Here is a 15853-nt window from a genome sequence, read left to right on the forward strand (position 1 = left end):
TGCCCTTTTCCAGTCCTTTGGGATCTCTTCTAAACTCCATGAGTTCTCAAAGATAATTGCTAATGGCTCGGCGATCTCTTCAGCCAGTTCCTTACATATTCTAAGATGTATTTATCTGGCCCTGCTGACTTGAAGAAATCTAACTTGACTAAATAATTCTTAATTTGTTCTTTCCCTATTTTAGCCTTAGATCCTGCACCATTTACACTGATGTTCAGTATGTTAGTCATCCAATCACTGCTAACTTTTTTTGTGAAAATGGAAACAAAAAAGGCATTTATTTAACACTGGCCATTGCTGCGTTTTCTGTTATTGTCTTTCCCTCCTCACTGAATAATGGGCCTACCCTGTCCTTGGTGTTCCTCTTACTTCTAATGTATTTATAAGATGTTTTCTTGTTACTCTGTATGTTCGTAGCTAGTTTAATCCCATTTTTTGCCTTGGCCTTTTCCATTCTGTCCCTACATGCTTCTGTTGTTTTTTTTATATTCATCCTTTGTCATGTGACCTAGTTTCCACTTTTTGTATGACTCTTTTTGAGTTTCAGGTTGTTGAAGATCTCCCGGTTAAGCCAGTGGTCTCTTACTATACTTCTTATTTTCCCCATGTGTTGGGATAGTTTGATCTTGTGCCCTTAATAATGTCTCTTTAAAACCTACATTCTTATATATATTCCTGTAGTATTTGCATTTAACATACATGCAAAAAATAGAAAAGCAGCTTTAGGCCTTTGACAGGTAATTCTGAATTCATTAAGCAACTGTACGTAGCTCTAATGGGGTGCAAATCTAAGTTAGTCTAACTCACATATTAATTCTAAATATGGCACCATGACAGCAATGGGACTGCATGTGTGTTTAAGTTAGGACAGAATCTTATTCATTGATTTACATCTTGGCTAAAAATAAGAGATCTCAAATACAAATTAGATAAAGGAAGCTTTAGTTAATAAAACAACAGAAAAGCATGGGGAGGGTGAAGAGGTAGTACAGAGCAAAAATACAACAGGGCCTTTTCATCTCTCTTGGGATATTAAATATTTCTATTCTACTAATTTAAGTCACAAGAGTTCATATTAAATACCATATCATATGTGGAAAATGTCCAGTTATCTGGGGCTATCAGCCAAACAGGCCCATTGCCCTTCTACAAAATAGTCGTCTTATGACTTGAATTTGCTGGCAGTTTCACAGACAAAAATCTAAGAATTCTGAATCCTAAGACATTCAAAAGTTGAAATTCAAAATCCACATATTGAAATTACATTATCACCAGTCACAGCCCTGTGAAGTTTGATCCCCTATCCAAACTGCCTTATATTAACTCTCTCATGGCAGTCCTGAAACAGTCTTTGTTCTATTAATTAATATTGTGGTCAATTTTTTAAATGTAAACTAGCCTTGCAGAAAACATGAACTGCTGCTTAAGTACATAAATATATATACAAATCAATTACAAATGTCTTACTCATCAACTTCTCTCAATTTCTGAATATTGTTCGTAAATATATATACACATACACACACACAAACACCCCAACACAGTGTTAAAGTGTGTAATGTTGCAGAGACATTTTATACATATACGCTATATTGCAAGACTTCTATTAACCCAGTTTTAAGTTTATGCAGTACTCAGCAGCAAATCTGAGTAGCTCAGACCAAAGAATTCATACTTGAATGCCTAAACTCTGGCACTTGAATTTATATTCAGGTGCCTAAATAAGTTGCCTGACTAATCACAGGTTCTAACACCCACAGCTCCTATTGAAATCAGGGGCTTAAGCCAAAACTGAGTTTTGGACGGTCTTTTCAAGCTAGTGTAGGTTTTATTTTGGTTAAGAAAGCTATAAAAAATGTATCTGGACTTTTACAAAGTACAATAGAAGAGCACCTATCCAATGTTCTTGTCACCATTGAAAATCTTTTTAAAATATACATAAATGAAACAGACCCATCAGTTACCCCAAATCAAGTCAACTAACCCAGTAACAACATTAATACAACAAATTAATCAACCCCACACTTACCTCCCCAGACCCAGGCCACCATTACCTAATCCTATGCTATACTTCATTTCCTCATAGACAAGGGATAAAAGATGGGCCTTGCATAGGGTGACCAGATGTCCCATTTTGCCTGGGACAGTCCCTTTTTTAAGCCCTGTCCCAGCCATCCCAACTTTTTTGGCAAAACTGGGCATTTGTCCCATTTGCTCTTGCCAAATGATCATCAGCTGGCAAGAGCAAACTGGAAAAATGCCCACTTTTGTCAAAAAACTAGGGTGTGACCCCTAGTAGGGAATAGAGGAATGTGCAGGGGAGGGGAGCATAGCAATGCCCTTTGAGGCTGTCTACAGCAGAAACTTTTGCTGCTTTATCTACACTGGTATAAAGTGGCAAAAATACTCAAACCTAGTATGGACACAGTTACACCAGCAAAGCTTATTCCGGTTTGGAAACTAAAATAAGATGTCCCAGTATAAAGTACCTTTATAACGGTGTACCTGTGTCAGCAAAAATCTCACACCCTAACAAATATAGTTATACCCCTAAAACTTAAGTATATAAATGTGAATCCATCAGTAGAGACAAAACCAAGTAAAATACATTTTGACTTAAGCTCTCTTATGTACATTACCTGAGCATGAATTACTGTCTGTAATACGCTACGCTGAATATTATTTATTGTCGAAGTGTGGTCCTGAATCATTAGAAAAGGCACTCCAATCATGAGAACTCACACTCCCATCCCATTGCTGCAAATACAAAAGCCCTGATCTCCAAAGAAGTCAACAGGGCCTCCACAGGCATCTCTCACATGGATCTGGCTGCAGCACTGGGACCAAAATTTTTAAAGCATTATGGGATTCTTCAGGATCAAAGCACTATACAAATATAAAGTATTATTAATAGAACTGTCTTGTTTTCTAGTTAAGACAAAATAAAATTAAAGGATCAAAAAGAAGAAATAAGGAAACTTTAATTATATAGTGCTAATGTGCTTGTGATAGCTTTAACACACTTGGCGGAAACAAGTAAGCTAGTTAAAAATAAAAAAAAGGTAAACTGAAGTAAAGCTCCTCTGAATTGGAACTGAGCTATAATGAAGTCACTGTGAATCTCCTGCCCTATACATCCTCAAGGCCTATGAGTAATAGAAACAGCAGAGGAACCAGGCACATGCAGCTCTTTACATTCACAGGTTTGCAGCAGTACTGTACAGGGGGCTCATAAAAATCTGATAGTTAATTCCCAATCCCTTCATGAAGATCATGGGCTACGAAATACCAGACACTACCCCTCCCCATTAAGCCCCAGGGATCACAAAGCATCCACTATATTCAACGTTTTCTGCTTTATTTCATAGATTCGTAGAGTTAAAGGCCAGAAGGGTCCAAGCATTTAATCTGGCCTCCCACATGCCATTAAACTGCAACCATAGATACCCCTGCACCAAATCCAACAACCTATGCCTGACTAAAGCATAACTTCACTGTAAATTAAGGTTGGGCACCACCTACAAAAACTGGGAGAGCAAGGGGTACCCTTCCCCCAGGAGCTGGGAGGAGTATTATTCAGTCTACTTGCTATGCTAAGGGAGCAGCAGCTTTTGGCTCAGAAAACTGAGAAAAGACTATTTTGTCCCCACTGTGGGATTATCATTTGTACAAAGCTATTGAGCAAACAGATATTGGGAAGGTTGGAGATGGGGATGGGGAAATCTGTGCTCTTTTCCCCAGTGGAAGGATGGAGAAAGGAAAAGACCAGGACTCTTGGGAGCCACGCTCAATCCAGCAATGGGGACCCCTGCCTCAAGCCAGCAACATGGGGAAAGCACTGGAGGCAAGTGTGCTGTTCCCCCCATCCACTGCGTGGGGCACCCAGACTCCACCACACTCAGGCGGGGAGTGGGTGTGCTGCTGGCACCTCTACTGTTCTCATGCCAAATCCCTGGGCTGGACAGTGGAAAGGCTCAATGGCTGGACACTTGCGCGGCTTCCCCCAACCTGCAGCTAACACAGCGGGGGCACCAGTGTTTCTCCTTCTCCCCTTTACCCCGCCCTCATGGGGCACCTGTGGGGGGCAAGCGGCAGCAGCGATCATGCAACGCCCCGGCCGGGGGAGCACATGGGCGCTGCGCAGGGCAGCTACAGCCAAATGTCCCCTCCACTGCCCCCTTCCCCCAGCGGTGCTGCTGCCTGCGCTGGAGGTTGCGAGCGCCAGGCACGATGCCCCCCCCCGCTGCCTGTACCATGTGCCCCGGGCGGCGCTTCCTCCCGCTGCAGGGAGTCCGGCCGGGGACTCATATCAGGGTGGCAGCGAGCTCCCCGCGCTGGGGGCGGTCTCGCTGCGGGTGATCCTGGGCGGCAGCCCGAGGAAGGGCCTGGGCGCGGAGCGCACAAAGCGCCCCGGAGGAGGCTGGCAGGCCCGGCGCGGGGAGTGTCCTGGGGCGAGCGGCCGCGCGGCCCGGGCTGCAGGGGGAAAGGGGCAGCGCGCTCGCTCCGGGGCTCCCGCCGCGGCACTGACCTTGGCCTCTCCATTGCACAGAGCCATGGAGCCGGCTGGGGACGGGCCGCCGCGCCTCACGGCCGGGGACAAGGAGAGGGCGCCCGGAGCAGGACGAGGCTGCCGAGGAGCCGCCGCCGCCGAGATGAGCTAATCCTGCCCGTGTGCGCCTCCGCTCCCCCTCTCCCGCCACTGGGAGGAGCCGGCCCCAGCGCCGCCCCGCTCCCTCCTCCTGCTGCTGCTGCTGCTGCTGCTGCCGCCGCCGCCGCCACCGCTACCGCCTCCGGAGGGGCAGGGGAGGCGAGGCGAGGTGGTCCGTTCCGCTCCTGCAGCGGGGGGACTGAAGGGGAGGAGCGCGGAGTCCCTCGTTCGGCCCAGCGGCGTGAGCGGCTCGGCTCCGCGTGGGGAACGTTAACGGCTGGTTTGGGTTTAGCGGACCGAAGGGTTGTTGGCGAGCTGCCTGTGCACAGCGCGGCTGCCAGCCTCTCGGCGTTCCCTCTAGCTGGGGTCCTGGGAGGAGCTGCCCTGGCACCGTAACCCCTCAGCCCTCGCCCCCCGTCTTCCCTTGGCCCTGCCTCCTTCATCCCGCCTGCCTTTCTAGGCCTCATTGCAGAGGTTTCCCTTGTCTCTCAGTGTGGTCCCACCGTCTGGGCTGACGGGCTTCATTAATCCCCTACGCCGGGCCTCTGCGCCTGCTAGACCAGGGGCCGGGGTGCCTCTCGCAACAAGCGCTAGTGATGGAGGCGCCATCTCACTCCAGACCCCTCTACCCCGCCTGAAAGCCCAAGTACAGGCGCGCGCGGGCCTCTCCGTGCCTCCAACTTGGACAGACCTGACTAACCAGCGGTGAGTGGCAAACCAGGGGAGACTGACCACGCTTTGGAGGGCTGTCTGCGCCGGGCTCCACGCACCGAACCGCTGCAGAGCTGAGCTCCCCGACAAGCGGCAGGTAGAGGCTCTGTTGTGCTGCTAGAAGAAAAGGAGTACTTGTGGCACCTTAGAGACTAACCAATTTATTTGAGCATGAGCTTTCGTGAGCTACAGCTCACTTCATCGGATGCATCCGATGAAGTGAGCTGTAGCTCACGAAAGCTCATGCTCAAATAAATTGGTTAGTCTCTAAGGTGCCACAAGTACTCCTTTTCTTTTTGCGAATACAGACTAACACGGCTGTTACTCTGAAACCTGTTGTACTGCTGTTGCTTCTGTGTACAGCTAGATAACTTACAGATAGGAAAAGGAAAAGAAGAGAGACTAACGAAACTGGAAACTGCTAGGTCCTGAGCGTGGCTTTTAATGGACTGTCTACAATTGTCTAGGCGGCGTGGAAGAGCTTGAGGGCAGCAAGGGAAAGTAACGATCAGTTAAAGCACATGTAAAAAGAGAAAAGTGGGGGGTGGGAGGGGGCATAGAATAAATGAAACCCTTAGAAGTCTTTAAAAATTTCAAAATACATACCAGATGTTATGGGTCTTCCCCCTGCAATCAGCAGTATATGACAGTGTATCAGATTTCAAGATGGAAAAAACATAGAAACTAATAAAGAAAAGGAGTACTTGTGGCACCTTAGAGACTAACAAATTTATTTGAGCATAAGCTTTCGTGAGCTCACTTCCTCAGATGCGTCTGATGAAGTGAGCTGTAGCTCAGGAAAGCTTATGCTCAGATAAATTTGTTAGTCTCTAAGATGCCACAAGTACTCCTTTTCTTTTTGCGAATACAGACTAACACGGCTGCTACTCTGAAACATAGAAACAAATGTTGTTAGTCAATTTAACAAGCATCAGTATTCTATTTAAATATAAATTAGCTGATGTGGTGATATCTATGTGATAACCTGCATTTAACATGGAACTTTGCTTTCTCACCTGCACTCAGGCCACAAAATACCTGCTGCTATTTCTAACATTCCAGAACTCTCAGTAACTTCCAAGGGCTGCCATTTTCCTCCAAAATCAACCTATCACAAAATGTTTCCTCCTTTTCCCCTGGAAATAAAAATTTCTCTCACAGTTCACACCAGTTTGTAGTACAGGATGGGCCATATTCAGTCCTGGAATGCTGATAGCTGCCTCATATGGAACAGAAGAGCTCTATGTAGCTCAAAAGCGTGTATCTTTCGCCAACAGAAGTTGGTCCAATAAAATATATTATCTCACCCATCTTGTGTCTCTAATATCCTGGGGCCAACCTGGCAACAAAAACACGGCAAACAGATATGTTCCACACATTCTAGCACATATGGTCTGATATCTTTCAACCTACAAGTTCTAAACGCAGAAACATATACGATTGTTACAGGGAGATTCCCAACTACATCTGGCCAAAGTTTTTTTTTTTTTTTTTTTAATGAAAAGTTTTCTTTGTTGAAAAGAAAAGTGAAAGTTTTTTATTTTTTGAAAAAATGCTTTTTTGATATTTTTCAAATGGTAATTTTTATAAATGTTTTGAAAACTATTTTTAAATATTCATAAAAACTTAAAAACAAACAGGTGGCTCTATTTTAAACACTTTAAGATGAAAGTTTAAAGTGTTTAAAATAGTTTAAAGTTTAACTTTTTTGGGGAAGATGAAAATAAGTTTTTAAATTTTTCATCCAGCTGTATTTCCAACTTTCCAATGGATATGCAGTACTTTCTTCTATCCCATTTAGGAACCTAGGCCCAAATCCTACAAATACTTAGGCACAAATTAGCCCTCACTGACTTCAGTAGGACTACTCAGGGCAGGAAAATTAAGCATAATCAAAGTATTTGTAGAATCAGGGCCTTATTGTGTAATAATAATAGTAGAAAAACTATCTTGGGTTATTTTTTGAGGTTATTTATTTGTATTGTGGTTAGTACTAAGGAGTACCATTCATGGTCCCAAGGCCCCGTTGTTGTAGGTACAGTATGAACACTTTTTTGTGTAATGACAATATGCTGAATACATAATGTGTTATAAGGGTTTTATTGGCACTCATTTGGGGTGACCTATATAACTCACCCTTTGCTTCACCTCTTGTGAGTAATAGAGCCATCCCAAATTCTTGTCATGCTTTTATACCATAACATCTTATCCACTCCCTCTGCCTCCAGTATTATACATTAATGCTGCTTTTTCAGACATTTCAGAATAGGCATAGTAGTCTCATTGGCTTCAGCAGCACTACTCACAATGAGTAAAGTTAAGCACGTGCCTTTCAGCATTGGGGCCCAAGTTTGGAGGCAAGAATTCTATTGTCCATGGTCATCCAAGAAGTTCCTTAGGCTAGCATGTCTTATTGCTTAAGAAGTGCACTGACTAGCTGTGCATAAATTAAGATTCTCTTTCCATCTCAGGTTTTTCATGAAATTTACAGACTACTTGAGCATAATTGACGATGCCATCAGAACCTCCTCAATGGAATTACATCATCATTATGCATATTTGGGGTACATTGTTCCTCATATTAATAGTAGTCTGTTGCTAATAACATTTGTAATTAGTATGTATTCAATTACTAGTAAATAAATGTTAGAATGCATACTAATTACAAAGCCTATTAATTATAAGTCCTAGCATTGTATTTGCTTTGGACTCTCTTATTTCTAAATTTGCTAAATATTTTTATTTATTGATTTGATGCTTGAAAGGAGCCCTTTTTTTCTTTTTTTGTTTTGTTTTTGTTTTGGTCCGTTTACACATTCCATGTCAAATTCTGAATTCAGGCTGTTTCTGTGCCCCCAAAATGTGGTGAAGGAGAACTATGGGATGCAACAGTTGTAACTCAATTCTAGCTCCCCCCAAAAACTTCAAAGTCAACTTTTCTCAAGCCCGTGCACTGAGGTCTGAACCAGAGTTGTGGGACAAAAGGTATTTCCACACATTGCTCAGACCCTGCAACTTCTGTGCACACTCAGCAATGTGGGTTACTTATGTTCCTTGCACAACTAATCTACATGGAAAACTGAGTACTCCTGGCCTGCCCAAAGCAATGATAGAAATTTAATACAGGCAGTGTTGCCAATTCACACCATTTTATCATATGTCTTCTTATATTTGGTGCTATTCTAAAATCTCCAGCTCCTGGAATAATTTGATTACATGAGAATCTCAGCCTTCAATTAAAATAAATAAATAGAAATCTAGCCCTCATAATTGTGGAGAATAGTTTGAAAACATGACATATAGAGAAAAATATAAAGAATCCAAAAATAATTTTTAAAATCAGATGATTTTAAAGCCAATAGTTATATTTGACACTGGCTTACGATTTTTCAACTTGAGGTTGACATTACTTTTACCCTCAAAATGGGCTCAAATTAATATAGTAAAGAGAGGAAGACTTTGGTACTTTAATCAATAGACAATTTTTCTGGGAATCTCTTTATTAAATACCCTTTTAGAAAAGGACTTTCCCCAGTCCTCAAGTATTTTTCATTATAAGAACTTTCACTGGTACACCATCCCAGAGAGAAGATTTAATTACTTTTCATCTTTGGAGATTTGGGGTAAAATCCTGGCCTCAGTGAATTATAAATTAGAATTAGCCTGCTTTTCTAACAGAATGCAAATAATATCATAGATTCCAGTAAGGTTTTGTTATAAGGATCATAGTATAAGTTTATTTTACCCTAAATATTTTAATCAGGTCATGCCAGCCAAATATATTTTTCACAAAATCCACAGAATTTAAGAATCGGAGAAGAACTGATCTCAAAGTAGCAGTATTAGTCAAAAGAGAAGTAAAAAGCAGTAACAACTTTAGCACTAAAGTTAGCAGAGAGAAAATGTGTGTTTGTGACAGTTTTGTTAACGTAACAGTATAAATTGAGACATACAGATAGAAAAATGAGGTTAGCTGAGTGGACGGCAGGTTTGAGCCACTAGCAACTAGCAAAAGTGGCCAAACTGAGGGCTGCCAGTTACTACTGTTACCTGTCTAAATATACTTAGAAATTTCATTTGAACTTTAAAAAAAAATCTTGCTAATTTTAAGAAAAAGAATCATGGTTAAAAATCAGATTAAGGGGGGGAAGCCATAAACCTCAAGTTAAAGTGTACTGATTAGAAGCCCAATCCTAGAGCTACAGCCCCCATTACTCGTTGCAGCAGCCCAGCACCTCTCAGGGTCAGGCTACAGACCATATGACTAAGCTAGAGCAAAGCAAAGAAAACCTGACCTTTTCCATGTTGTGCATACAAGTCATGTAGTTCTATCTTTTATTCACTAGAGGTGCCTAGTTGCCCCCCCCTTTTTTTTCTTGTATTCATTACAAGGAAGTAAATCTTTTCCCTCAAGAAATCTCTTCAAGGAGTAAGTCATCTTCATAATTTGCGGGAGGTTTTTTTTCAGATGTTTCATGTTAAATATTTCTTTATTCTGATAATTTCCTTTATATTTAAAGTCCCTCTAGTTAGGGGCTCTGTGGTCTTCATGGGGACCAAAAGTTAGTTTTGCCTAGAAAGTTTGAAAAATGTGGAAGTTACCCCTACAGATGAACCAACCTGGGGGCACTGATAGCCTTGAAAATATAAGTTGATATAAAATTATCAAGAGGATTGATATCCACTTTAGATGTTCAAATCACAGCTTCCATTGACTTCAGTAGCAGCTGTGAGTGCTCAACACTTCTGCCTATCAGACCCAAGGTATATCAAGTTGGGCCCCCAGAAAATGAGGAACACACAGTGTGACAGTCTCTATCCCTATGTTCACCCTTTTTACAAAACTATGATAAATTTTGTACAAAATGTACCTTGTGAGGTATCATTTGAAAACTCATAATTTGCTGATCATTATTGTCCCGGTGAAATGTGTGGCAACGTTGTATGTAAAGTTATAAAATTCTACTGGCATGACATTGCTGAGATGTGTTCCAAGTTTAGAAAAGCACGCACAAACCAGTTCCTCAGAGACAAAAGGCAAACTGACACCTCAGCCAGGTGTCAACAAAATCAAATGGACTGGGACCTGGTTAAGCAGCCATTCTTTGGCAAGAAAAAGGGTGTGAGCAAGAAATCTATTTTTTGACAAAGAAACAGCTGGAGGTTCCCAGCACCACAGACTTGCTGTCTCCTGAATGTCAGCTGGCGATGATTTTCAAAGTATACGAAAAGGGAACAGATGTTCCAAAAGTGCTGTCCCTTCATCTCTACTCACGCATCGACAACACTTGAAGAACACAAGAAGCATAATTGGACTGGGGAGGGATCCTGGCAGAAGAAATTCAGCCAGTAATAGTGCCCAAACATGGTGAGAGAGACTTTTGCTTTGAAATCATTTAGCTTGTTAAGTTAGGTGTGAGTTGCTTTTTACCTTTTATTTCTTTGTAACCAGTTCCGACTTTTATGTCTCATTACCTGTAATCACTTAAAATCTATCTTTCTATAGTTAATAAACTTGTTTCATTGTTTTATCTAAACCAGTGTGCTTGGATTGAAGTGTTTGGGAAATTCTATTTGAGATAACAGGATTTGTGCATATTATTAATAAAATGACAGACTTTATATGAGCTGGAGTTGTCCAGGAGAGGGCTGGGCAGTACAAGATGCACATTTCTGGGGGGAAGCCTGTGGCTGGAAATTTGATTGTGTTGCTCTGCAGCGCAGTACAAGAGTGGTTGGTCATAGCTGAGAATAATTTACATACACTATAGCTGTGAATAAATTACATGATGGAGGCTGTGTGTGAGCAGACCAAGGGTGGTTACTCTCACAGTGAAGCAATGTAAAAGACACTCCAGGTTGGAGAACTGAGGGGTCACAGCTGTTCAACAGTCCAGATTGCTTCCCTTGAAAGGCTGTTCCAGAACTGTATGAGTACCATTTGGCCTTTGGATTTAATAAAGGAATGTATGGTTAAATTATTTTCATGGTAATACCCTGCACTAATAATACCAATGCTTGGGAATCTTGAGTTCCATTCCAAGTTCTAGAAGGGGATGTTCTCTAGTAATGGATGCATACCCTCCTGTCCTAAGTTCCCTTTAAGTTGTGTGGCTGCGAAGCTGCCTATTAAGCCCCGCCGGCCCCAGCATGGACCTGCCCCGGACTTGCCATCACCATGGGAGAGGCACCCCAACGCAGACCTGCCCCGGACTTGCTGCAGTCGGGGAAGAGGAACCCCTCCCTCAGCCCAGCCCAGCCCCACTTGAGCTGCTGCAGCCAGGGAGAGGCGGCTCTCCCCTGGCTCCAAGCTGCTGCAGTGAGAGAGGGCTGGGGGGAGTCCTCTCTCCTCACCGCAGCCCCTGGACAGCTTGCACCCCAAACCCCTCATCCCCGGCCCTACCCCAGAGCCTGCACCCCCCTCCATCCCCATGCATTGCAATTTCCTGTCTCCTTGTCTAACCAGTTTCAGTCATCCCCGAGCCCTGGCTCCTCTTTCCTTTCATTGTCTCCCCCACCAACTGGTTCCTAGTCTCCCTACCACATTTTCTTTAGTGGCTCACAGTCTTCCCCCCCTGTGGCTTCCAGTTCCAGTGTCCCCTCCCCCATCCCAAGCTCAGTCTCTTTGCCCAACCAGTACCTGCCTCTTTTCTCAGCAAGACCCAGCTTCCCCTTGCCATCCAGCCACCGTCTCTTTGCTCAGCCAATCGCAGTTTCCCACCAGCACCTGGCTCCTGGTTCCAATCTCCTTGCCCAATTGGTCCCCATCTTTGTTCCCAGTCTCACCAGGCTCCTTGTCCCAATCTATTCTCCACCTCCATTCCCTGAGTCCAGCTGTTGTCCCCTTTGCTTTCAAGTCAGTTGGCTTTCTCCTCCACACTGACTGGGCACATAACAGGGAAGTAATTAAGACCACTGGAGAGACAGGTTCCCTGTTCTTTGTTGCCATGCCCAGCCTCTCCTGGCTGGAGTTGTGAGGGGATGGAACATGCTCAGTGAGCAGTCTTTATTTGCTAAACTCTAAGGGTATGTCTACACTTCGAACTGGGGTTGTGATTCCCAGCTAGAAGAGACATTTCCATGCTAGTTCTGATTGAGCTAGTGCACTAAAATTAGAGTGTAGCAACGTTGGTATGAAAGGCGGCAGGGGTTAGGCACCCTGAGCAGTACTTAGCATCTTGGATGGGTATGTACTCAGGGTGGCTAGCCTCTCCTGCTGCCCGTGCCATCATGGCTATGCTCTGTTTTTAGCACACTAGCTCTATCAGAGCTAAGACAGGTATGTCTCTTTGAGCTGGGAACTGTAACATTCCAAGTTCAATGTGTAGAGGTAACCTAAGAAATCTCTACTGAGAATCTGAAAAAAAAAATCTCAGTTTGCAAAGGCTTATAACTTGGACAGCTTTTCCCAGGAACACCAAAAGGCACATTCCTGACACAAAGCCTCTTTGCCAAATTTAAAGTCCCAGCTACAAAATATGGGAAGGCTAGAGCTTCTCAAAGAAAAAGTTGCCAGATTTATTAATTTTTTTACATTGCAAAACAATGTATTTTTCCCTAGTTACACTAGTGTCATTCTCGAAAACAGCTGAACCATTTTGTCTGAGGCTTAAAATAGCAGCCTGAGGTAGATACCATCATGGAAAACTTCAGCCTGAACAGCTAAAGTTTGGCAAAGTTGTAAGTCGCTGAAAACAGATCTTATAATGGAAAGTTTCAGGGAACCTTAATAATAAGTGATGCTACCAGTCATATAATTTTGGTTTCTATCACAGATTGATTAGCTTGGGTTAGCCATATCTTATATCTTGTTTATCCATATATAGACATTCCTAATACTATTCTATATGCCTTTTGAGGCTTCTAAAGAAACAATTGGAAATGGGTCCCATATGTATCTATGGAGTAGGCATTTCAGGTTATAAGATCCACTTGATAAAGATGGAGAGCCTTCATTCACTGTATCTAGTTGCAAGACAAGATTTGTAGTAAGGACTGTATAATTAGTATGTAAGAGGAATTCTACTTTATAGTTATCACAAAATCTGGGCCACACTCTAGTGTTTATTATGATCTTACAGTTTTGCTAAAATGGGAGGCAATTAATACTTAGCACTTATTTAAGTTACATTTGGAAACATTAACAAATTACTCTACTATGAACCCTGATGTAGGTAAGTTTTATTAGCTCTGTGTTACTGATGGTGGCCCAGAGACCCAGATCCTCATTGAAATTAATGGAAGTTAGAAGCCTAAATACCTTTGAGGATCTGGGCTAGAGAGGTTAAGTGACTTGGCCAGATTAACAAAACAAGTCAGTGGTAGAATAAAGATTAGAACTCAGGAGTTCCTAGCTCCCCATCCTGTGCTCAAACTCCCTACAGCACACTTCCCCCCAGGCTATGACTCCATGTGTTTGCAATGAATGGCAGCAGCAGGTCTTGATAGATTTGCCTAACACTTTATTAATTAAATTGTTTCCATGTTACACCCTCTCCCGTAGAATTTTTCCTTTTTAACTAGTTACCTGACATCACAAATGTAGTCATATTTTTAAATATCAAGAATATTTATCTTAGAAAAAAGATTTCAAACATCCTTCTTCAATGACTGACATACACAGCTCTTCACAGAATGAAGAAAGTAAGTAATTTGATTTGGTTCAGCTACAGCTTTCCCTTGACATCTCTATATGAAATGTCTTTTTAGTTCTTATTTAATTATCAGTTTAGTGATCTGCCTACAGAATATTATTACTAAACTTTCAATGACTGTTTAATAACACATAATTTTACTATATTATTATAAATTAGGTCTAGCTTATCTTTCCTTGCTTAATTGTAGCAATTTATTGTGTGTGGGAGATGTTACATACTTTTGATCATACTACTGTATATCGATCTAAAATGTTTAAAGATGCTGTCCTACTAATCTCTTCTTGATCAGAGATCCTTAAAAATATAATTTTATAACTGCTTTTTCTGCTCCTCATACATGTCACTGTATTACAGATTTCTAACTTATTTCATGGTATATGCATACTCTGGGAGCAATGTTCAGTATTGTTTATCTGCCTTTTAATACTAGATACCAGTATATTGAGTCATTTCAAATTACAAGGTTCTGATATATTCAGTTTTACATGTAGCTGCATGGTTGAAGGACAACTAGGTGAAATTGTATCTGTTGAGAAATTCCTTGTCTCCTATATTAAAAATGAGACACTGGAATACATTATACAAATAATATGAGTGATATTATTAGAAAGTGGGTGTGTATTCACATAATGGCCTCACCAGCAGAGAGACTGGCAGTCCCCTTGCACTTCTTAAAGTACCCTTCTGACTACTTTTTTTTATATCAATATCCAGTTCTTAACCAGTCAGATTGTAATATGCCTGTGTTGGCTCTTACAATTGAATTGTTCACTATTTCTTTATTTTTCATTGATGTGCCCCCAAACAGAAACCTGCTGTGGGGGCTCTAGAAATATTCATAGCCAGACTTTGCTTAGATGAAGAACCAGGCTCCCCAGGGTGCGTGTCAGCATCTGTGGCTACTGGTCACCCATTTGCATTTGGTTATCAAGATCAGGCACCAACCAAAGATAATGCTCTTAAGGGCCAAGTAGGATCTTTTCCGAATTCTAAATTGGCGGGCTCCTTAAATACATCCAGGCTCTGGAAGCCAAATTTGATCTATTTGGTAAATTACAACAATTCTGGGGGTTTGTGTGCCCAGGAAGCCTAACTCTTCCACCAGTTCTCCGGTGCTCAAGAATGTTCCTGCCCATGTTTGATTGAGACTTCCCCATAGCACAGGAAAACCTTGTGGGGTTGCACTTCCTTCCCATAATCCTCATGCCCCCACCCCACGCCCAGTGTTTGGCCACATCTTGTCAGTATTATAGAAGGTGATATCACTTCTCTGGAAGACCCCTATATCCGTGATTATTTTTAAGGTGGTTTCAGGGAAGGCAAACACAATCCCTTGAGAAAGGGACAAGGTCTGCTACTTCCCCCCCCCCCCCTCCCGCAACGATGGGATAAGTAGGGGACAGAGGTATCCATGATGGACCATGAGAAAACAGAGGCCTCCAGGGTGGGGACTGCAGGATACTGCAGAAGCTGGGGCAGAGGAAGGCCTTGGACGGGGAGCAGCTGGTGGGGGTACCTGCAGCTGCAGGAAGCGTTGGGAGGGAAGCCCTGAGGAAGGCTGGAGTAAGGGTTAAGGTCTCCAGCTGTGGGAGGGGAGGGGAGGGAGAAGGAGGAACCCCAGAATGGCGGAGTGGGAAGCTGAGGCTGGGGATGTAGGGCGGGAAAGAGAGGGGCAGCGCCTGCGAGACCAGGGAAGTCCTACTGGTAGCAGAGCTGTAGTGGGTCCTGGAGAGGCTGGCGGGGGCGCTGCCGCAGAGCGCGGAGTAGTTCCCGCAGACGGCCAGAGACAGCACTACTCCGTGGCAGGGGGTTGAATGCTATTAAACAAAGCGGCCTC

General features: G+C 43.0%; 1 protein-coding gene across 2 annotated transcripts in view; it reads right to left on the reverse strand.

Annotated features, from left to right (window-relative positions):
• Nucleotides 1-4700, reverse strand: part of GMPS (guanine monophosphate synthase) — a 61858-nt gene extending 57158 nt beyond the window's left edge. The window contains exon 1 of one of the 2 annotated variants that reach the window (XM_074963718.1): nucleotides 4529-4700. In XM_074963718.1, the coding sequence (XP_074819819.1) occupies nucleotides 4529-4555 (27 nt within the window). In that variant the 5' untranslated portion in view covers nucleotides 4556-4700. The remainder of the gene's footprint in view (nucleotides 1-4528) is intronic. The other variant, XM_074963717.1, reaches the window with a different exon arrangement.
• Nucleotides 4701-15853: the final 11153 nt, after the last annotated feature.

The sequence above is a fragment of the Natator depressus genome, chromosome 9 (genome assembly GCF_965152275.1).
Source record: "Natator depressus isolate rNatDep1 chromosome 9, rNatDep2.hap1, whole genome shotgun sequence".
Lineage (NCBI taxonomy): Eukaryota > Metazoa > Chordata > Testudines > Cheloniidae > Natator > Natator depressus.